Source organism: Gossypium hirsutum, chromosome D01 (assembly GCF_007990345.1).
Source record: "Gossypium hirsutum isolate 1008001.06 chromosome D01, Gossypium_hirsutum_v2.1, whole genome shotgun sequence".
Taxonomy (NCBI): domain Eukaryota; kingdom Viridiplantae; phylum Streptophyta; class Magnoliopsida; order Malvales; family Malvaceae; genus Gossypium; species Gossypium hirsutum.
Genome location: NC_053437.1, coordinates 7,066,276 through 7,090,260, shown reverse-complemented (window position 1 = coordinate 7,090,260; position 23,985 = coordinate 7,066,276). Strand labels below are relative to the sequence as shown.

The 23,985-nt window shown below is 38.9% G+C and overlaps 1 protein-coding gene across 2 annotated transcripts in view; it reads right to left on the bottom strand.

Annotated features, from left to right (window-relative positions):
• Nucleotides 1-9,446: 9,446 nt before the first annotated feature.
• Nucleotides 9,447-23,985, bottom strand: part of LOC107917176 (TMV resistance protein N) — a 41,555-nt gene continuing 27,016 nt past the window's right edge. The window contains exons 4-8 of one of the 2 annotated variants that reach the window (XM_041086912.1): nucleotides 11,758-11,995; nucleotides 10,563-11,642; nucleotides 10,198-10,483; nucleotides 9,852-10,110; nucleotides 9,447-9,760 (exon numbers count right to left, since the gene is read on the bottom strand). In XM_041086912.1, coding sequence (XP_040942846.1) covers nucleotides 9,670-9,760; nucleotides 9,852-10,110; nucleotides 10,198-10,483; nucleotides 10,563-11,642; nucleotides 11,758-11,995 — 1,954 coding nt within the window. In that variant the 3' untranslated portion in view covers nucleotides 9,447-9,669. Of the gene's footprint in view, nucleotides 9,761-9,851; nucleotides 10,484-10,562; nucleotides 11,643-11,757; nucleotides 11,996-23,985 lie in introns of both variants that reach the window. The other variant, XM_041086911.1, reaches the window with a different exon arrangement.

The following is a 23,985-nucleotide window of genomic DNA, read 5'->3' as shown; positions in this document are numbered from 1 at the left end:
AAAGTATGAATGTGTGTAGACTATAGGGATTTAAACAAGGCCAACCCAAAAGATAATTTCTTATTGCCTCACATTGACACCTTAGTGGACAACACGGCAGGTTACTCACTGTTCTTCTTCATGGATGGCTTTTCCAGTTACAACTAGATAAAGATGCATCCTTAAGAAGACATGAAAAAGACGACATTCGTAACTATGTGGGTAACATTCTGCTATAAAGTGATACCATTCGGACTGAAAATGTGAGAGTGACGTATCAAAGAGCCATGGTAACCTTGTTTCATGATATGATGCATAAAGAAATTGAGGTTTATGTCGATGATATGATCTCAAAATCCAAAACAGAAAAAGAGCATATGCAAGTCTTGAGGAAATTATTTTTGAGGTTGAGAAAATTCCAGCTAAATATCAATCCAGCAAAATGTACCTTCAGGGCTAGGGCAGGACAATTGCTAGGGTTTGTAGTTAGTGAAAAAGGGATCAAGATCGACCCATCTAAAGTTAAAGCTATATATGAGTTGCCTCTGCCGCGCATTCAAAATGAAGTTCAAGGTTTCCTAGGATGACTAAATTATATCGTCCGGTTCATTTCACAACTAACTGAGAAATGCAACCCCATATTCCATCTCCTTATGAAACACAATCCAGGCATACGGGATGAGAAGTTCCAGAAGACTTTCAACAAGGTCAAACATTACTTGTCTAAATCCCCAGTGCTGATGCCACATTACCCAGAAAAGCCACTAATATTGTACTTGGCAATATTTGGAAATTCCATGGGATGCGTACTTGGCCAACATGATGAGTCAGGGAGAAAAGAGCAATATATTACCTCAGTAAGAAGTTTAATGAATGGGAGACAAGATATTCGCCAATTGAGAAGTTGTATTGCACCTTAATCTGGACAACCCTGAGACTAATACAATACATGTTGTACCATACAACATGGGTAATCTAAATGATGGACCCTCTAAAGTATGTGATGGAGTCGATTGCTCTGAATGGAAGAATGACTCGATGGCAAATTCTATTTTCCAAATTTGATATAGCCTATGTGAACCAGAAAGCAATAAAAGGGAGTCCAATAGCAGATTTTCTAGCCAGTAGAGCTCTAAAAGATTATGAGCCTTTGAATTTCGATTTCTCAAATAAAAATCTGATGTATGTTGCGACTACTAAAGAAGGTGCTCAAAAAGAACATCCCTGGAAACTAAACTTTGATGGGGCCTCCAACACTATGGGTAACGGAATCGGGGTTGTCTTAGTATCCCCAAACGAAGATCACTATCCCTTTACTAGTAAATTGGATTTTAATTGCACGAACAATAAGGCAGAATACAAGGTATGCATCATGGGTATCCGTATAGCTATAGAACTCAATATCAAAATACTAGAGGTATATGGGGATTTTACATTAGTAATCTATCAACTCAAAGGTGAATGGGAGACAGGGGATCCTAAGTTCATCGAGTATGAAGGCTAGTCCTGGAGTTAATTAAAGAGTTTAATTATTGGCCGCCCAAAGATAGCATTGTACTCCATGGGATGGTCTAGAACAAAGAACTAGACATGCTCCGTAGTTGTGTGCTTGTCATCCCCAAGGTGACAGGTAAAGTGGTCGAGCCTTTTACCTCAATAGGATGGTTTGCAAAACCATACAGTGGGCTAGCTTTGGACAATGCTTGCTCCTTTAGCCCCATCTTCTAATATGCTTCCCAAGATAACACTTCTACTACACTACCACTGTCTACAAGTATCCTTTTAAACTTAAAACCTACTATTGTTGTAGACACAACCATAAGATCATTACCCTCTTCGTCAAATACCAAATCCTCATCATCATTACCAAATTCAACGCTCTATTCTCCCTGCTAATATGACCTTTTAGGGGTGCTAATAGACATCAGACTTCTCATCTGCGCATTCTTTTTTGCACTAAAACCTACCCACTTTTTATCTATTCCTATAATTACATGGATGGTACCTTTAACCTTCTGTTTACCCTTGGGATCACCATATAAAGTCTGACCTTACTAGGAAACACCTTGATCAACAAACTTGGCAAGCTCACTGTTTTTCACAGCTTCTTCAATTGCATCTTTTAGGGTGGAACAATCCTTATTTTAGTGTCTAACATCATTGTAGAAGGCACATTTGTCTCTTGAGTTGGACCTCATTGTACTATACCTCATTGGAGATGGCTAGGGCAGGATACCAAGACATTTTACCTAGTTCAGAATGTAAGAATTTGTAGCATGAAAATGAGTGTAAACTTCAAACACACCTTAGGGAATGTACTTCCTAGTATGCTCCAGTTGAAACCTCTAGAGAGCCCTAAGAGAATCACCTTGCATCAGATTTCTTTGCTAGCTATCACCTCTTGCTCGTAATGACTGGTTAGGAGGGCCTTGTTTACTGCGAGTTGCCTCTCAGTTTCTAAACTAATTGTCTTCCATCTGAACAGTGCTATGCGATACCCTTTTAATCTCCTTTGCCTATACGAACTTGTAGGCTCGCACGTAAAGATCAGCAAAACTCCATGGCCTGTTATTGGTAAAGGAGTATTGTACATGATCATTTTCTGCCCCCATGATACAAGCATCGATAGCCTACTGATCTTTCAAATTCTTCGTGTTTAAATTCGTCGCATGAAATCGCTTCACATAATTTTGGAAAGACTCTCATTCCCTCTGTTTCATTGACATTAACCCTGTAGGCGTGCTCATGGTTGCCTTGTGGAGCCTGAATCTTCCCAAGAACATCTGGCCTAATTGAGAAAAACTTTGAACTGGGTCTTGAGAAAACGAAAAGTACCAATCTTTCGCACTCCCTTTCAGTGTCGTGAAAAAAGCTTTGCACTTTTCCGAATCTAATGCTCTCAGCTATAATAATTGTATTGCCTTAAATGGGCTAACAGGTCTTTTCTCCTCTCAAACATGTCCTTTGGGACTTTAAAATCACGCGACAAGTTCACTGTTGCTATCTCAAGGGCCAATGGAGTGTTATAACGTTCTCATGTCCTATTGCAACTCATCCATCTCGTTTCGCTATTCTCGTGCATGCATACCTGAAGCTTTGTCCTATGCACTCACATTGTCATAAAAATTAGAAGTGTCAGAGCTTACCTTCCTTCTTAACTCTTTATTCTATTTCAATAACTCTTGCTGAAAAGTCTATTGTTGCTCGAACCATTCCTCTTGCGCAACCATTTGATCTTTTATTAACTTCATCTACTCCTGGAGAGCAAGGAACTATTGTGACAATGCTTATTAGTTGGGAAGGAGTGGCAACCCACAACCAGTGGATATGTCCAAGCCCAATGGACCGGAAACTCCCTGATAGGCCGCATTGTCAAAATTCTCCAGTTGATCGGCAAACAAATCTGCTTCATTAGGTTAACTACTAGAACTCGAGGCTCCAACCTGTCTCGACGAAAGATGGAAAGGAAAATTCTTATTTGGGTGAACCATCTTCACTTCTGGTAATTTTTCTCAAACTTGAAAGAAATCTGTCAGTTGGAAATTTGTCCACGCTCACCGCACCAATTGTATCCATCTACCCCTGGCATGTCTGCCGCTAACCAAGCAAAAACGTCTGAGTTTTCCTTCAGACACCGAATCAATATGCTATTGTCTTCTGTTACCAACGCTGATGAAATCTTTACAATTCTTTCCTCATTGTCACAGAATAGTTGTAAAGTCTCAGTATGCTCTACTGCTTCTTATTTCTTTCTTCATCCCTCACATCCACGTTATTCAAGTCCAAGACTTGACTTGGTAACTCTACACCCTGCGAACTCTATCCTCTAACTACTGGCTGTTGGAATTGCTTAACCAACAACATAGGGTATTACCTCGTAATTCACTGATCCAATCACAAAAACCCAACCACCATCCTTGTTGGGAACTTAATCTTCATGTAAAACGTTGTAGTAACCAATTTTTTCATCCTCATTATTGGTAGCCCAAAGATAGCATTGTCTTTCATGGGATGGTCTACAACAAAGAACTAGACATACTCCGTAGTTGTATGCTCGTTATCCCTCAAGGTGACCGGTAAAGTGGTCGAGACTTTCACCTCAACAGGATAGTTTGCAAAACCATACAGTGGGCTAGCTTTGGACAATGCTTGCTCCTTTAGCCCTGTCTTCTGATACGTTTCCCAAGATAACACTTCTACTACACTACCACTGTCTACAATTATCCTTTTAAACTTAAAAACTACTATTGTTATAGACATAACCATTAGATCATTACCCTCTTCGTCACATACCAACTCCTCATCATCATTACCAAATTTAACGCTCTATCTTCCCTGTTGACATGACATTTTAGGGGTGCTAATAGACATCACACTTCTCATCTGCAAATTTTTTTTTGCACTAGAACCTACTCACTTTTCATCTATTCCTACAATTACATGGATGGTACCTTTAACCTTCTGTTTACCCTTGGGATCACCATGTAAAGTCTGACCTTGTTAGGAAACACCTTGATCAACAAAATAGGAAAGCTCGTTGTTTCTCATTGGCTCTTCGATTACATCCTTTAGAGTGAAACAATCCTTAGTTTTGTGTCTAACATCATTGTGGAAGGCACACCTATCTCTCTAGTTGGACCTCCTTGTACTATGCCTCATTAGAGATGGCTTGGGCAGGATGGCTTGGGCAGGATACCAAGACTTTTTACTTGGTTCAGAATGTAAGAATGGGTAGCATTCAAATAAGTGTAAACTTTAAACACACCTTAGGGAATGTACTTCCTAGTATGCTCTAGTTGAGACCTCTGGAGAGCCCTGGGAGAATCACCTTGCATCTGATTTCTCTACCAGCTATCACCTCTTGCTCGCAATGACTGGTTAGGAGGGCCTTGTTTGCTGCGAGTTGCCTCTCAATTTCTAAACTGCTTGTCTTCCCTCTGAACAATACTATGTGATACCCTTTTAATCTCCTCTGCCTTTACGAACTTGTAGGCTCACTGGTACAGACTTGCCAAACTTTGTGGCCTGTTATAGATAAAAGAGTATTGTACATGATAATTTTGTACCTCCATGATGAAAACATCGATAGCCCACTGATCCTCCAAGTTCTTCGTGTTCAAATTCGTTGCATGAAACCACTTCACATAATCTTGGAGAGACTCTCCTTCCCTCTGTTTCATTGGCATTAACCCCTAGGCATGCTCATGGTTGCCTTGTGGAGCCTAAATCTTTCCAAGAACACCTGAACCAATTGAGAAAAACTTTGAACAGAGCCTTGAGAAAGGGACAAGTACCAATCTTCCGCACTCCCTTTCAGTGTCGTGGAAAATGCTTTACACTTTTTTGAATCCAATGCTCTCAGCTATAATAATTGTATTACATTAAATGGTGTCAATCCATGTCTTGAGACTTAGGGTGCAACGTTCTCACGTCCCTTTGCAACTCATCCATCTCGTTTTGCTATTTCTCTTGCATGCATACCTGAAGCATTGTCCTGTGCACTCAAATTGTCACGAAAATTAGAAGTGTCAGAGATTACCTTCCTTCTTAACTCTTTATTCTATTTCAATAACTCTTACTGAAAAGTCTATTATTGCTCGAACCATTCCTCTTGCACAACCATTTGATCTTTCATTAACTTCATCTACTCCTAGAGAGCAAGGAACTATTGTGACAATGCTTATTAGTTGGGAAGGAGTGGCAACCCACAACCAGTGGATATGTCCAAGCCCAATGGACCGAAAACTCCCTGATAGGCCGTATTGTCAAAGTTCTCTGGTTGATCGGCAAACAAATCTGCTTCATTAGGTTAACTACTAGAACTCGAGGCTCCAACCTGTCCCAACCAAAGATTGATAGGGAAATTCTTATTTGGGTGAATCATCTTCACTTCTGGTAATTTTTCTCAAACTTGAAAGAAATCTGTCAGTTGGAAATTTGTCCACGCTCACCGCACCAATTGTATCCATCTACCCCTGGCATGTCTGCCGCTAGCCAAGCAAAAACGTCTGAGTTTTCCTTCAGACACCGAATCAATATGCTATTGTCTTCTGTTACCAATGCTGATGAAATCTTTACAATTCTTTCCTCATTGTCACAGAATAGTTGTAAAGTCTCAGTATGCTTTGCTGCTTCTTATTTCTTTCTTCATCCCTCACATCCACATTATTCAAGTCAAGACTTGACTTGGTAACTCTACACCCTGCGAACTCTATCCTCTAACTACTGGCTGTTGGAATTGCTTAACCAACAACATAGGGTATTACCTCATAATTCACTGATCCAATCACAAAAACCCAACCACCATCCTTGTTGGGAACTTAATCTTCATGTAAAACGTTGTAGTAACCAATTTTTTCATCCTCATTATTGGTAGCCCAAAGATAGCATTGTCTTTCATGGGATGGTCTACAACAAAGAACTAGACATACTCCGTAGTTGTATGCTCGTTATCCCTCAAGGTGACAGGAAAAGTGATCGAGCCTTTCACCTCAACAGGATAGTTTGCAAAACCACACAGTGTGCTAGCTTTGGACAATGCTTGCTCCTTTAGCCCTGTCTTCTGATACGTTTCCCAAGATAACACTTCTACTACACTACCACTGTCTACAAGTATCCTTTTAAACTTAAAAGCTACTATTGTTATAGACATAACCATTAGATCATTACCCTCTTCGTCACATACCAGCTCCTCATCATCATTACCAAATTTAACGCTCTATCTTTCCTGTTGACATGACATTTTAGGGGTGCTAATAGATATTACACTTCTCATCTGCACATTCTTTTTTGCAGTAGAACCTACTCACTTTTCATCTATTACTACAATTACATGGATGGTACCTTTAACCTTTTGTTTACCCTTGGGATCACCATGTAAAGTCTGACCTTGTTGGGAAACACCTTGATCAACAAACTAGGAAAGCTCGTTGTTTCTCATTGGTTCTTCGATTACATCCTTTAGAGTGAAACAATCCTTAGTTTTGTGTCTAACATCATTGTGGAAGGCACACCTATCTCTCTAGTTGGACCTCCATGTTCTATGCCTCATTAGAGATGGCTTGGGCAGGATACCAAGACTTTTTACTTGGTTCAGAATGTAAGAATGGGTAGCATTCAAATAAGTGTAAACTTTAAACACACCTTAGGGAATGTACTTCCTAGTATGCTCTAGTTGAGACCTCTAGAGAGCCCTGGGAAAATCACCTTGCATATGACTTCTCTACCAGCTATCACCTCTTGCTCGTAATGACTGGTTAGGAGGGCCTTGTTTGCTGCGAGTTGCCTCTCAGTTTCTAAACTGCTTGTCTTCCCTCTGAACAATACTATGTGATACCCTTTTAATCTCCTCTGCCTTTACGAACTTGTAGGCTCACTGGTACAAACTTGCCAAACTTTGTCGCCTGTTATAGATAAAAGAGTATTGTACATGATCATTTTGTACCTCCATGATGAAAACATCGATAGCCCACTGATCCTCCAAGTTCTTCGTGTTCAAATTCGTTGCATGAAACCGCTTCACATAATCTTGGAGAGACTCTCCTTCCCTCTGTTTCATTGACATTAACCCCTAGGCATGCTCATGGTTGCCTTGTGGAGCCTAAATCTTTCCAAGAACATCTGACCCAATTGAGAAAAACTTTGAACAGAGCCTTGAGAAAGGGACAAGTACCAATCTTCCGCACTCCCTTTCAGTGTCGTGGAAAATGCTTTACACTTTTTTAAATCCAATGCTCTCAGCTATAATAATTGTATTACATTAAATGGTGTCAATCCATGTCTTGAGACTTAGGGTGCAACGTTCTCACGTCCCTTTGCAACTCATCCATCTCGTTTTGCTATTCTCTTGCTTGCATACCTGAAGCTTTGTTCTGTGCACTCAAATTGTCACAAAAATTAGAAGTGTCAAAGTTTACATTCCTTCTTAACTCTTTCTAAAAAGTCTATTGTTGCTCGAACTGTTCCTCTTGCGCAACCGTTTGATCTTTCATTAACTTCATCTGCTCTTGGAGAGCAAGGAACTAATGTGACAATGCTTATTGGTTGGGAGGGAGTGGCAACCCACAACTAGTGGATATGTTCAAGCCCAATGAATCAGAAACTCCCTGATAGGCTGCATTGTCGAAGTTCTCTGGTTGATCGGCAAACAAATCTGCTTCATTAGGTTAACTGCTAGAACTCGAGGCTCCAAACTGTCTCAACGAAAGATTGAAAGGGAAATTCTTATTTGGGTGAACCATCTTCACTTCTGGTAATTTTTCTCAAACTTGAAAGAAATCTGTCAGTTGGAAATTTGTCCACGCTCACCGCACCAATTGTTAAGTAAATTTTCATTATGTCTCACTAGAGGGGACAATAGAATATTTATATACATAGCTTCTTTTCATAGAATTGACGTTCCTAGCGAACTCTATGCATGCTGGAAACGTGTATTGTTTTGGGTTGCCTACTAGACACTCCTTAGGCATATGCGAGTTGAGATCGCGAGCTCCCCTTGCGAACACCCCCTATCATGAGTGAGCAGGATCCGTGAGCTCCTCTTGCGAACACCTCTTGTGAGCTTCATACTGTGAGGCTTGCCCGCATCCATCTAGTGAGCCCTATTTAGGTCTCAGGTAGGAGACCCGAACCTTATTTGGTCTTCGGGTTGGTGATCATAAGAGCGTGACAATTATAAAAATAAAAACTTTTAAGAAATAGAAACTCATCTTGCAAACTTGACCAATCTGTCAAGAACATGAAAGGCTTAATCTAACAATGAGATTCAAACTATAAATCTCTAGCTTGCAATGTAAAAATTTGTTGGCTCCTAATTAAACTTTAATTCCAAATTTTCTGTTTTGTACATTGAAACTGTGGTTCTATACACTTCTCAATCTATGTTACCTTAGACCCTTCATTTTTCATGAAGTATATGTATCCTAAAATTGTTGTATATAGTGGTTTTGGGATGGACTAATACAACCAAGTAGAATAATGCTAAAAGAATAAGTAATGAGAAAGGCTATAGGCAAGACACTTCCAAGAAGCTTTCTTAATTTAGTTTCTTTACTGTGGCACAACTGGTCTGAAAATGTTGTCCCTAGAATACAATGGTTACTCAAAAGAAGGAAATGATTACGCTTCAATTTCTTCTTGAACGCACATTTCAAAATGTTATCCAAGGATAGAATGACTATGCTATTATCCAATGTTTTAAAATTTCTATTATTAATTAAACCCAATATAGAATAGTCCCGATTAACTTTGAAGTTTATTTCATTATTCAAAAATAATAAAATTTATTAAGTACCCTAAATAGAAAAAAGAATTAATGTTTATATCGAAAAATTATATTCTAACTAAAATTATTAAACTATATATAAATTTGTTTAATATTAACTGAGCAATTAAGATAATATATCAACATTTAACAAGAATTTTATGTATGGGACCACAAGTCGTTTAGAAAACGAACTTAGTTTTTTCTTCCTCACTTTGCTAAATTCACTCTGCTTTCTCTTTATTTCAATGACTAGTCAGTAAGTTCAGAAAAATTCGATAACAAAGCCGATAGAGAAAACTCTACTGAATTAGCTAATTAAATGAGTTTAACCAATTGTATTTTCCGTCTATAACTAAACTGAAACATAAGTTGTACGAAAAAGATAAATCTATATGAAAGAAAAATATGGATAAAACAATATAAAGCTAGACGAGTAGCCGATGGTTTACGACATATGATTGACATCCATCACAAAATAGAGTTTTGTTCCGCTGATCACCTGCTTTCGTATTCAACCTGGAATAGCACGAAGATATGAAGTAAATTAGCCTTATAAAACAGGAGTCAACAGCATATATCAATCACTGTAAATAAGTGAAGGCTTAACCATTTTCTCTTGACAAAAGCGCCATTATTATTCCCGTTTGATCCACTGTTTGAATGCATATCATCAAAATTTGAAGAAGTTGACCCGCTATGTTCATGTATGGTTTGGTCCATCTCTTCCAAATCTTCCTCATACACTATTCGAGCCCTGCATTTCTTCACCATGGAATTGATGCCCCAGATTTCGAATGCAACCTCAATTTCAAATCTTTCCTTCAACATATCTGTGCTGGATCCAGAAACCTCAATTTCTTCGCATTCTAATTCCACCAGGGACAACAAATCTATGTCGTTATGAGGCAAATATTGTATCCAAAGGTGGTCTTCGATTACTCTCGTAGATTTACCTTCTAAATGAAAATAATCTGTTCTAAATTCTCGAGAGAAATTTCTACCATGGATAACAAATGTATAGGAAATATGCTCCACCCTTCGAGGTTTATTATTGAAGTCAGAGAAGAAAAGACAGCAGAAAGCAAATCCTAAGAACTGTGTATCATTCAGAAAATTGGGAGGCAATTCAATCTTTATTATAGATTTTGAAGAGTCATCCGTTTGACTGCTAAACCATTTTGGGATTTCACTTCCCGGTATGACAATGTTATAACGTTCTGTTCTTGCATTTGCTACTAGCTGCAAAAAAAGACACATTTGCTGAAACTAGTACCATAAATCAATGGAAGCGATAATAGCAAAAATTAAAGGTACTAACCTTAAGACGTGTCTTCAGTATTGCTACTGCATTGTTATCCTCTGCCAATTTGAAGCAGTTAACAGCACAAATGTACCCATTAACCCCTGAAGGGAAAGCTGTTGTTGAAGGTGCAACTACTTCCAATGAAGCACAACCATCTATCCATAATTCTAAGCCTGCTGAAAGCTCGGGCAATGATTTAAGCCTTTTGCAGTCAGTCAGTACTAGAGTAGTAAGCTTGGAAAGTCCACCAAGGGTTGCAGGTAGGGTGATGAAATTGTTATCACTAAGCTGTAGAATTTCCAACGAGGACAAGCTGCAAATATCATTAGGAATAACCCCCTCATCAAGGTTGCAATCAATTAAATCCAACTCTCTTAAAGTACTCAAACCTGACAAAATTGCAGGTAGCCTCAAACTCTTACAGTCCCAACTAGGACCTTTTGTTGCGCTCGAAATAAAAGGCCAATATGCTCGTACCCTAGATGGTGGTCCCTTGCATCCTCGAAAAGATAAAAACTTCATATTTTTCATATAAAAAATGAAGGACGGTGGTGTTGTTATGGCAATTCCACTCAAGTCAAGTTTCTCCAAAGATTTTATTTGCTGCAAATTCTCTGGCAAATTTTCAAGCTTAGAGCAACCAGAGAGAACAAGATTTGTGAGGAATTCACAACCATCTATGCTGCTCGGGATATTCTCAAGCTTACAACAATCTTTCAGATTTAACAACACAAGACTCCTGAGATGTCCAATTGAAGAGGGAAGTTCGTTAATACCAGTCCCATCTAAATGAAGCTTTTTCAAACACTCCATTTCTCCCACAACCTCTGGAATCCATTTTATATTTGAACAACCTAAAAGAATTAATGTTTCAAGAGATTGCTTTCCAATTTTGGATGGGAAACTCCTAAGGCTTTTGCAAATTCTTAAATTCAAAAGCTTAAGCCTCCTTAGAAACCTGATGCTTGGATGAAAATCTGCTATTCCAGTACCTTCCAGAATCAAACTTTCAAGATTTGGGGCCATACTGAAGTCTGGTGTTTTCACAAGGTTTTTAGAGCTTTTGAGGTCGACCAATTTTAACTTATATAAAGCCTGTAAAAGAAAACAATGAAAAAGAAAACCAAAGATGAAATGCCATTTTATTTTTGGTCTTTTGTGTTTATGTTATCTTGGTCAAAATTAATTGAACAAACAAAGTAACTCTTACCATGTTTGGCTTCCACAACTTTTCAATGCGGCTATAAGGCAGAAGAAGTGCAACAAGGTTCTCTGGTTGGAAGCTCGAAGGGAAGGATTTGAAAGGATATCCATGCCATTCTAAAAGCCTTAACTCATTACTAAGATATTTGAAACCACGAGAATTTGGAACATTGAAGACTTTGGGAAGTCTTAGCCTCTTCATTGTCAAAAAGGCATCAGCACTCAAAGTCCAAGTGTTCTGTTTCCTGATAACCACCAAAGGAAGAAGAGGAATGAGCTTTACAATATACAGAGTAATCAACTACATATACATAGATAGGTGTATGGATTTACACCTGATAGAACCGATGACTAGACCTTGAACAGCTTCCGTTGCCTGAAAATCATGCAATCAACTAATTAATATGGTAAATTTAATGACTTAACAGTGCAATACACGTCCAAAAATAGTCCAAAGCTAGACTTGCATCCTAGTATCGTATGAATCAACATATATTCAAGGGTGGAGTAACAGTTAATAGTGCTAAAGACTTACAGTGTTTTCTATTAGCACATAATTAGTACCTTTTCCTCCCACAATCTACTACGTTTTCCAAGTTCATTAGTAGATTCTTGGTAAACAATTTTCCTTCCCATCTCTTGTAACAAGTCATGCATCGACAATTTGTTGTCTTCATCAATTGTTACAAGAGATTTCTTAATGAGAACATCTATTCCAATATCCAGAAAAAAGCCACAACCATTGAGAATTTTGGTTACCATATCTTTGTCTTCTCCTTTGAAGAAGCATGCAACATCTAAAAATATAACTTTCTCCGACTGTTCTAACCCATCAAAGCTTATTTGAAGCCTGTCTAGAATTTCTTTGTTGGACTCCTTTTTAAGTCTTTTAATAGCACTTCTCCATTGAGCTTCATCTGATCTGCCAGACAGAAAAGAACCAAAAACTTCAAAAGCTAACGGAAGGCCATTGGCATATTCCACTACACGTTTAGAAAGCTCAAAAAATTCCATTGCAGGTGTTTCACTTTTGAAAGCTTTCAAACTAAAAAGGAGAAGTGCTTCCTTGGCATTCAATTTCGACGGATTATACACATCATCCACTCCGTAGATTTTCAGCAGATGCTCGTCTCTTGTTGTTATGATGATCCTGCTTCCTAAACCAAACTAAGCTCGCCTGCCTATCAAACATTTTAAGTGTTGTATGTTATCCACATCATTAATAACAACAAAAATCTTTTTATGAGATAACATACGACTTATGATGTCATTCCCATTATGAACATTAAAAAAGTTGAAACTTTCCTCTGGAAAAATTTGGGAAAGAAGTTGTTTCTGCAAATAAACAAGTCCATGTTTCTCTGCAACTTCACGAACAACAGTGAGAAAGCTTTTGCCCTCAAAAGGACTTGAAATTTGGGCATAAACAAATCTTGCAAGAGTTGTTTTACCTAACCCGCCCATTCCAGAAATCCCTATAATCTAAACACTATCATCTTCCTCCCCTATGCCTATTTTGCAACGCAACTCTTCCAAACGTGATTCAATTCCAATCATGTCAGTAAGAGCACTTGCAAATGTTTGACATAATTTTGTTGATACCTTTTCAATGATTTCTCCAATAAGTTCTGATTCATGCCTTCAAATACAAAGCAAATGAAATAGCTTAGTGAAACTTTAAGGGCACAATCCTTAGCTAATGCCTCAAATTTCAAACTTGATACTGGTAAGATATTATTGAAGTGAAAGAATATGATAGTTACCTGTTACTCAAGTGCCATCCTTTGATGTTAGCTACTTGAGTTAAAGCAGATCACCACCTTTGTGTCTTCTCTTTGTTGTCCTGGAAATTATTTTCATGCTTAAGAAAAGCTTCTAGAACTTTTCCGGTTTTTTTTCTCAAATCAGATGGATCCACATAATAGAAAATGGGGAAGACTTTATGTCCCTTCTCGTTTTTCAGTTGAATAATCTCGAAAAGCTCTACTAGGCACCAACTCGAAAAATAATACCCTTCTGACAAAACGGTTACAGAACACCATGACTCATGAATTGCTTTGAAGAGCTCAGGTTCTATGTGTTCACCTGTCTCGAGCTTTTCGTCATCCCCTAAAAGTGGTGATTCCTCTCCTTTTGAATGCAGCATAAAGATGATCTGTGAAATTCCTGCGGGTATCCTCACCTATGAAACTCAAGAAAACATCAAATTTCCCTCGAGAAACTGAAGAAGATGATTCCAATGATGATGAGGAGGAGAAGGAAGAGGAGGATGTCTCATTATCGAATCTAACCATTGGAACTTAGTAGCTAAGTTGAAGAAATCGATGGGATTTACTTGGTACTTGGAGATTTTCAAGATTCTTTTTTGTCGCAAAAAGGCTGGCCAATTAACACACCTTTAAACAAACTGAGAACAAAAGAAGAGATGTATTTTCTCAAAACAAACATTAAGAAGTGCTATATTTGGAGGAAAGTTGACGGAGGGTGAGTAGAAGTAACTAGGCTCTTATACTAGAGATTAATGATTAATTTACAATAAACTTTATTATCAATATTGTAATGATTGCAAAAGACAAACCAAGTTGAAGGAATAGTAATTCACATGAAATTGACGTTGAAAAGTATTAGCAACAATCTTTGAATTTTCAAAGATAGATGGTGTCAGACAATTGGCACCGGAAAATCTAAGCATTTAAGGCACCGAAATTTGGTTTGAAATTTGGCATGAAATAATTGCATTTTTGGTCCCTAATTGTATAGGGACTTTGCAAGTTGATCCTTGAGCTTCAACTATAAATAGGCCTAGCTATTTCTCATTTTCACCATCCCACAAATGCCATTCTCTACTTAAGGCATTATTCTCTCTCCTTATTTGTAAAATTTCACTTGTATTTTGGAGTGAAATATAATTGTTAGTGCCCGAGGACGTAGGCAAAATTTGCTGAACCTCGTTAAAATTCTAGTGTTCTTTATTGTCTAGTCCACATATTTTGCGAGTGTGATTGTAGTGATTTATTGTGCTATTAAATTACGATAGAGGGATATTCGGGCTAGGAAAGACTTGGTACTTAAGGGATCTTCGTGATCCACCTCTCTTTCCTGGGAATTGAACTTAGTGTGATTTTTTAGTACAATAATTTTACTCTTTTACACGCTTCCGCGCAACAATTGGTATCAGAGCTAGATTCGTACTTGGGGAATACGACCGTTTACGATTCTATACGTATACGGTATTGTTCATCCATGAAACTATTCATGTAGACGGTACTGTTCACATGTACAGTAGTTGGGATTGAGGAGAAGAATGGCAGAGGCATCGTCATCAACAAAGACTACCGTGACCAATGCAAAATTTGAAGTAGAGAAATTTGATGGTACCAATAATTTTGGTATGTGGCAATGTGAGATCCTGGATGTCTTATGTCAGCAAGAGCTGGATATAGCCCTTGAAGAAAAACCTGACAAGATGGATGACAAGGAGTGGGCCAAGATCAATAGACAGGTGTGTGGTACAATCCGCCTATGTTTGGCCAAAGAGCAGAATACTCTGTCATGAGGGAGACATCAGCGAAGAAGTTGTGGGATACACTGGAAGAAAAGTTTCTAACGAAATGTCTTGAAAATAGGCTTTATATGAAAAAGAAACTTTTTCGGTTCACGTATGCACCTGGTATGTCGATGAATGACCATGTGAACTCATTCAATAAAATTTTAGCAAACTTGCTAAATTTGGATGAGAAGTTTGAAGATGAAGATAAGGCATTATTGTTGTTGAATTCTCTTCCCGATGAATATGATCATCTTACCACCACATTGCTTCATGGGAAGGATACGATCATATTTGATGCAGTCTGCAGCGCGTTGTATAGATCTGAGACTCGAAAGAAAGATAAAAGAGATCACAGATATGCAACTGCAGAAGCCTTAGCAGTAAGAGGTCGTTCACACAGCAACAAACCTGGTAGAAGGGGCAAGTCTAAAGGGAGACCCGCCAAAGAAGAATGTGCTTTTTGTCGTGAGAAAGGGTACTGGAAAAAGAATTGTCCTAAGTTACAAAAGGGCAAGGCTATTTCTGATGCATGTATAGCGGAGCATGATGAGGAGTCAGACTTTAGCTTGGTTGGTATGGCAATGACATGTCATACGGATGAGTGGATCTTGGATTCGGGATGTACTTACCATATGTGTCCTAATAAGGACTGGTTTTCTAGTCTTGAAGAACTAGAAGGTGGAGTTGTTTTTATGGGCAATGACAGTGCCTATAAGACAATGGGAGTAGGTACAATCAAATTGAAGAATCACGATGGCTCAATCTAAGTCTTGACAGATGTTCGCTATGTACCTAGCTTGAAGAAAAATCTCATCTCATTAGGGGCCCTAGAATCTAAAGGGCTCATAGTCACTTTGAGAGATCGATTACTAAAGGTAGTAGCTGGGGTATTGACGGTGATGAAAGGCACTAGAAGAAATAACTTGTACTATTTAAATGGAAGTACAGTTATTGGATTAACATCAATAGTTTCTGTGAAAGATGCAGATTCAGAGGCTACCAGGTTATGGCATATGCGATTGGGACATGCTGGTGAAAAAGCTTTGCAAACTTTGGCGAAGCAAGGCTTGTTGAAAGGTGCAAATTCTTGCAAATTGGAATTCTGTGAACATTGTGTTCTGGGCAAGCAGATGAGGGTAAAATTTGGATCAGCAATTCACAGTACGGAAGGAATTCTGGACTATGTTCATAGTGACGTGTGGGGACCTACCAAAGTGGCTTCTTTGGGAGGTATGCACTATTTTGTTACTTTTGTTGATGATTATTCAAGAAAAGTATGGGTGTATCTATTGAAAAGAAAAAGTGAAGTTTTGGATGCATTTCTGAAGTGGAAAAAGATGGTGGAGACTCAGACTGGTCGGAAGGTCAAACGACTTCGATCAGATAATGGTACTGAGTATAAAAATGATCCATTTCTACAAGTATGTAAAGATGAGGGCATTGTGCGACACTTTACTGTTCGAGATACACCACAGCAGAATAGGGTGGCAAAATGTATGAATCAGACTATACTGGAGAAAGTTCGATGTATGTTGTCCAATGCTGGATTGGGCAAGGAATTTTGGGCTGAGGCAGTTACATATGCATGCCATCTAATTAATCGGGTGTCATCAGCTGAAATAAATGGAAAGCTCCTATAGAGATGTGGACTGGTAAACCTGCTACTGATTATGATTCTTTACATGTTTTTGGTTCCACTGCATATTATCATGTAAAAGAATCTAAGTTAGACCCAAGAGCAAAGAAAGCATTATTCATGGGTATAACTGGTGGAGTAAAAGGATACCGCCTCTGGTGTCCCGATACAAGGAAGATTGTTTTCAGTAGAGATGTGACTTTTGATGAATCAACCATGATGAAGAACAAAGATTCACAAAAGGATGACAAAACCAGTGGCGCTTTGCAGCAGGTGGAGCTTGAAAAGGTTAATGATGATCCAGCTAATATTGAAGAAACAAATGATGATGAAGTTTCGACCCAAGAACTTCTATAGCAACAAGATTCAATTGCATATAGGAGGCCAAGAAGAGAGATTCGTAAGCCTGCTCGCTTTGATGATATAGTGGCCTATGCACTTCCAATTGCAGATGATGATGTTCCTTCTACTTACACAGAAGCAATAAGTAACCCTGATGGTGTAAAGTGGAAGCAAGCTATGAATGAAGAAATGCAGTCTCTTCATAAAAATAGGACTTGGGAGTTGGTGACACTGCCCAAGGGAAAGAAGGTAATTAGATGCAAATGGGTATATGCAAAGAAGGAAGGATTTCCTAGTAAAAATGAAATTCGATACAAGGCTAGATTGGTAGCAAAGGGTTACGCTCAGAAAGAAGGAATAGACTACAATGAAGTGTTTTCTTTAGTTGTGAAGCATTCGTCTATTCGGATTTTGCTAGCCTTGGTTGCGCAATATGACCTTGAACTAGTTCAGCTTGATGTGAAGACGGCTTTTTTACACGGTGATTTGGAAGAGGAAATCTATATGACTCAGCCTGATGGATTCAAGGTTGCTGATAAAGAAAATTGGGTTTGCAAACTGACGAAGTCGCTTTATGGATTGAAACAATCTCCGAGGCAGTGGTACAAGCGATTTGATCAGTTCATGAAAGGGAAAAGGTACACAAGAAGTAAATTTGATCATTGCTTGTATTTTCAGAAGCTACAAGTAGGAACTTTCATATACTTGCTCTTATATGTTGATGATATGCTGATAGCATCTAAGAGCAAAGTTGAGATTAAGAGATTGAAGACTCAACTTAATCTTGAATTTGAGATGAAAGATCTAGGTGAAGCTAAGAAGATTCTTGGCATAGAAATATGTAGAGATAGAGCTCAAGGCAGAGTTAGCTTGTCTCAGAAGCAGTATTTGAAGAAAGTACTACAGCAGTTTGGCATGAACGAGCAGACCAAACCTGTAAGTACCCCGTTGGCTTCTCATTTCAAGCTTTCTGCACAACTATATCCTTCGACGAATACGGAACAAGAATACATGTTACAAGTTCCGTATTCTAATGCAGTGGGTAGCTTGATGTATGCAATGGTGTGTACAAGACCCGACATTTCACAGGCAGTTAGTATAGTGAGCAGGTATATGCATAATCCTGGAAAAGGACATTGGCAAGCTGTGAAATGGATTCTACGGTATATTCTAAAGACCGTTGATGTTGGATTACTGCTCAAGCAGGATACTACACTTGGTAAATGTGTTATTGGGTACGTTGATTCTGACTATGCCGGTGATTTGGACAAACGAAGATCAACCACCGGTTATGTGTTTACACTTGCTGGAGGACCAATAAGTTGGAAGTCTACACTACAGTCTACAATTGCGTTGTCAACCACAGAAGCCGAATACATGGCTGTAACAGAGGCTGTAAAGAAGCTATTTGGTTACAAGGCATGGTTAAAACCTTGGGATTGGTTCAGGAGCATATTGACGTGTATTGTGATAGTCAATGTGCTATTCATTTAGCAAAGAATCAAGTCTATCATGCACGTACAAAGCATATCGACGTACGATTCCATTTTGTGCGGGAAATTATTGATGAGGGGAAAATTTGTCTTCAGAAGATCAAGACTACAGATAATCCCGCAGATACGATGACCAAGGTGGTAACAACAATCAAGTTCGAACATTGTTTGAACTTGATCAATATCCTGCAAGTTTAACAGTTGAAGAAGGCACTATCAAGTATTGTTGTCAAAGGCAGAAAGAATTGTGTGAAGATAAGATTATCCTAATCAAATCTTCAAGGTGGAGATTATTAGCATCAATCTTTGACTTTTCAAAGATGGATGGTGTCAAACAATTGGCACCGGAAAATCTAAGCATTTAAGGCACCGAAATTTGGTTTGAAATTTGGCATGGAATAATTGCATTTTTGGTCCCTAATTGTATAGGGACTTTGCAAGTTGATCCTTAAGCTTCAACTATAAATAGGCCTAGCTATTTCTCATTTTCACCATCCCACAAATGCCATTCTCTACTTAAGGCATTATTATCTCTCATTGTTTGTAAAATTTCACTTGTATTTTGGAGTGAAATATAATTGATAGTGTCCAAGGACGTAGGCAAAATTTGCTGAACCTTGTTAAAATTCTAGTGTTCTTTATTGTCTAGTCCACATATTTTGCGAGTGTGATTGTAGTGATTTATTGTGCTATTAAATTACGATAGAGGGATATTCTGGCTAGTAAAGACCTGGTACTTAAGCGATCTTCGTGATCCACCTCTCTTTCCTGGGAATTGAACTTAGTGTGATTTTTTAGTACAATAATTTTACTCTTTTACACGCTTCCGCGCAACAAAAAGAAATAGCATTCTACTTGTTTTTGACACATTCAACTTTATTTTCTCGATTTTCATTTGATTCTGTTTTTTTCTTTTTCTTTTCTCACTCAATTTTAAGAATCCGACTGTCAAGATTAGCAAAGTAAACAATATTGTATCAAAAATATTTCTGTATATTCATTAATGAAAGAGTAGTACATCATATTTATCCTTGTGCTAGTTAACAGACTTTATAACTAACAAACTGACTTACTAACAGCTAACAGCGAACTAACTAACTTCAGCTTACTGACTTACTATTCCTAACATTCCTCGTACTACTGGACTGCCTCTTTGTATCATCACAAATAGTCACCTCTAGTCGACTCCAAAACTTCTGAAAAGATCCTGCAGATAATGGTTTTGTAAACACATCTACAACTTGTTCAGAACTTGGAATATGTCCAACCTGCACTATCCCTTGAGCAACTCTTTCTCAGACAAAAAACAAATCCAGTTTGACGTGTTTAAACTTTGAGTGCATCATTGGATTGCCTGCAGCTACTATAGCAGCAGAACTATCACATCAGACTAGAGTTTTGCCTTTAAGAACAACACCTAATTCGTATAGTAAAGATTGAATCCAAATGACCTCAGTAGTAACATGCGCAAGGCTTCGGTATTCTGCCTCAGCTGTATAATGGGAAACAACTTGTTGTTTCCTCGAACTCCAAGAAATAGGATTTCCTCCGAGATAAATACAGTAACCAGACGTAGAGCGTCGATCATCACTGTCAAAACCCCAACTAGCATCAGAGAATCCTTCAAGTAGAAGCTTTGAGCTCCGAGAAAAACTAACGCCATAATCCAGCGTCCCTTGCAAATAACGCAGAATTCTCTTAACAGCTTTAAAATGGTGATCGGAGGGTTTGTGCATGTATTGATAAACTTTATTAACATAAAAAGCTATCTTCGGTCTGATAATAACTATATACTGCAGGGCACCAACGATACTTCTATATAATTGTGTATCTTCAACAGGAACACCGTCATTAGCTGTCAAATGGCAAGTGACCGTCATTGGCGTTGGCGATGCATTTGACTTATCCATGGATGCTCGCGCAAGTAGATCAACGATATATTTCCATTGACTCGGAAAAACTCCATCTTCAGTATACGTAAGTTCAATCCCTAAGAAGTAGCTCAACCTGCCAAGATCTTTAAAGGAAAATTGAACATCAAGTTGTTCAACAAACTTGTCAATGGCGTAAAAATCAGATCCAGTCACAATTATATCATCTACATATACAAGAACATAAAGTAGATGGGACTCGGACCTTCGAATGAACACGAAATACAAACTAACTGCTAACCACTACTATCTTGTTGTTCAAAACCTGGTGGCTGCACCATGTATATCTCCTCTTTTAGTTCACTATTCAGAAAAGCGTTGTTGATGTCGACTTGGCGAAGAGGCCAGCCCCTGGAGGCAGCTAAAGTGAGAACGACCCGAATGGTTGTTGGCTTGACCACCGGGCTAAAAGTCTTTTGAAAATCAACCCCTACCTCTTGAAGATACCCTTTGACAACTAACCGACCTTTATACCGAGCAACAGACCCATCGGCATGCCTCTTGACTTTAAAAATCCACTTGCATTCCACAGCCCAACGTCCTTCAGGTAAGCGAACAAGATCCTAGGCGTGGTTTGCTATTAAAGCCTTGTACTCAGTGTGGGTAGCAGCAGTCCATGCAGGGCTTTGAAATGCTTCAAGAATAGTAGAAGGCTCTTTTTCCGTCACGGTGGTGGCAAAAACCTTAGGCTTGAATATGCCACGCTTAGACCTAGTAGTCATCGGATGCATATTTATGGGCACAACAACGGGATCAGACTGAGGCGGAAGAGTCTGAGAAGGAAGGGCTGCTGCTGGGAAATCTGCGGGAGTACTCGATGGTTCGGACCGAGCTTCAGAAGACTGTATACCAGGAGACTGAAGTACCCCTTCCACATGAAATGAAGGAACCTCGTGACTAGCTGAAGTCAAAGAGGAAGGAGTTCTCATATTAACCACCACGGGAAGAGTGGACTTTTGATGATCAAAACTCACCTGATTAGACTTGGAATGAAAAAAACAACCAGTCTTAAAGGGAAAAACTTCTTCATCGAAAACAAAACTTCGTGAAATAAAGACATGGCCATATTTATTAATGCACTTGTACCCTTTGTGATTCGGGGTAACTCCAAGAAAGACACATTGTCGAGACTGAAACTGTAGCTTGTTCCTTTGATAGGGTCGTAGGTTGGGAAAACATGCACACCCAAAAACCTTGAGATGAGAATATGTAGGCCGAACCTTGTAGAGAACCTCATAAGGACTTTGCTTCTGTAGACATGGAGTAGGAAGCCTGTTAATTAAATATACTGCATGGGCAAAAGCATGAGACCAGATAGTGAGTGGTAAATCAGCCTGCGCAAGAAGAGTTAAATCTATATCCACTATGTGCCGATGCTTCCGTTCAACAACTCTGTTCTGCTCGGAGGTATGAGGACAAGTGACTCGATGTTGAATACCCAACCAAGAAAGCTCTCTAGAAACTGACCGATATTCACCTCCCCAATCAGTTTGAAGTTGTTTAATAGAGCAGCCAAATTGAACTTAAACCATGGAACGAAAAAGAAGAAAGCACTTGAAGACATCAGACTTTGACTGAATGAAGTATACCCAAGTGTACCTACTATGCGTATCTACAAAAGAAATATAATATGCAAAGCCATTCGATTTCACAGGAGCAGGGCCCCAAACATCAGATTCAACTAATTCAAAAGGAAAAGAGTACAATGTTGTCGAAGAACTAAACGGTAGTTTATGCGTCTTGCGTAACTGACAAGCTGAGCAAACAGATGGCATAGTATTACGCTTGAAAGGAATAATACAACTACGTAAAACATCAACAAGAGCACTGTTACAGGGATGACCTAGTCGACAATGCCATAGTGAAGATGAAGGCATGTTTTGAGTTATGTATAACAACGACATACGAGGTTGACAAGAATCATGACTGCTTGAAGACAAACAAGAGGTATCAAACTTGTAAAGACCATTATGCATGCGGCCCACTAGGAGTGTTTTCCTGGTTAGTATATCCTTCACAAAACAAAACAATGGGTGAAATTCAAAATAAACAGCATTATCCCTGGCAAATTGTCCAACAGAGAGTAAGTTCTTGCACACATCGGGAACGTGAAGAACATCCTTTAGACGTAACAGCCGAGACCCGACCTGCATACTGGACATACCAACATTAGCAATCAAAACAGAAGAACCATTCCCCAGAGAAACATGCCTCGTACCTGTATAGGGAGAAACTATTGAGAGATTCTTCACGTCAGGGGTGATGTGATTGGTAGCACCAAAATTCGGATACCAGGCCTGATCTTGAGTAGAAGATGTTCGTGGACAAGAACCAGACATAGAAGAAGAAACATGTGAGCAAGCATTAACATGGAACAACCTCATTAATCTTGGAACTGATGATAGTTAACTGCTACAGTCTGAGTAGGAGCAACCCCAGAAAAAGTCTCATCAAAACGATGATAACCCTTTTGTACTAGGTGACCAATCTTTCCACACAATTGGCACTGGGGCTGAGATCGTGACCAGTTCCGACCACCATGATTCTTTTCTCGAGACCAACCCCGACCTTGCCCTCTTTGACTATACTTACACTCTTGATGACCACAACTAGAAGTATGAGAATTATTAGAATCAACATTACTGTTTGCCTTTGATTGAGTTGTTAAATTCGCTTGCAATGGTTCCTCAGTCAAAGAAGCCAATTGACGCGCTTCATAATCAAGAAGTATCTCTCTTAAAAGTTCAAGAGACACTATCGTGGTAGAAGCAAGAACACGGACGGATTCATATTCAAGCGGAAGACCAGCCAATATGACACTCACCTGTTCACGTTCAGAAATCTCACTACCAGCAGTAGTAAGACTGTCAGTAAGATTTTTCACCTTAGCCAAATACTCTGTAACAGTAAGACTTCCTTTCTTGAGAGAATACAATGAATGGCGCACGCTCGAGAGCTTTACATCAGACTTTTCCCCAAACCGTCTTTCAATACTATTCCAAATATCACAACTCGTCTTAGCCTTTGTAAGATGAACTAAAATAGCATCAGTTACTTTGGAGAGTAACCAAGAAGCCAGGAACTTATCCTGCTTTTTATGTAACAAGAACAACGGATTATCAACAAACCTTCCATCAGACTCACGAACATGAGTAGGAGGAGCCTGAGTTGTACCAAGAACCAACCCTTCAAGATCATAGCCTTCAAGAATCAACAGCACCTGATGTTTCCACAACAAGAAATTATGCTGCCCGAGTTTTGTCGTATCATGTTTAGAAAAATG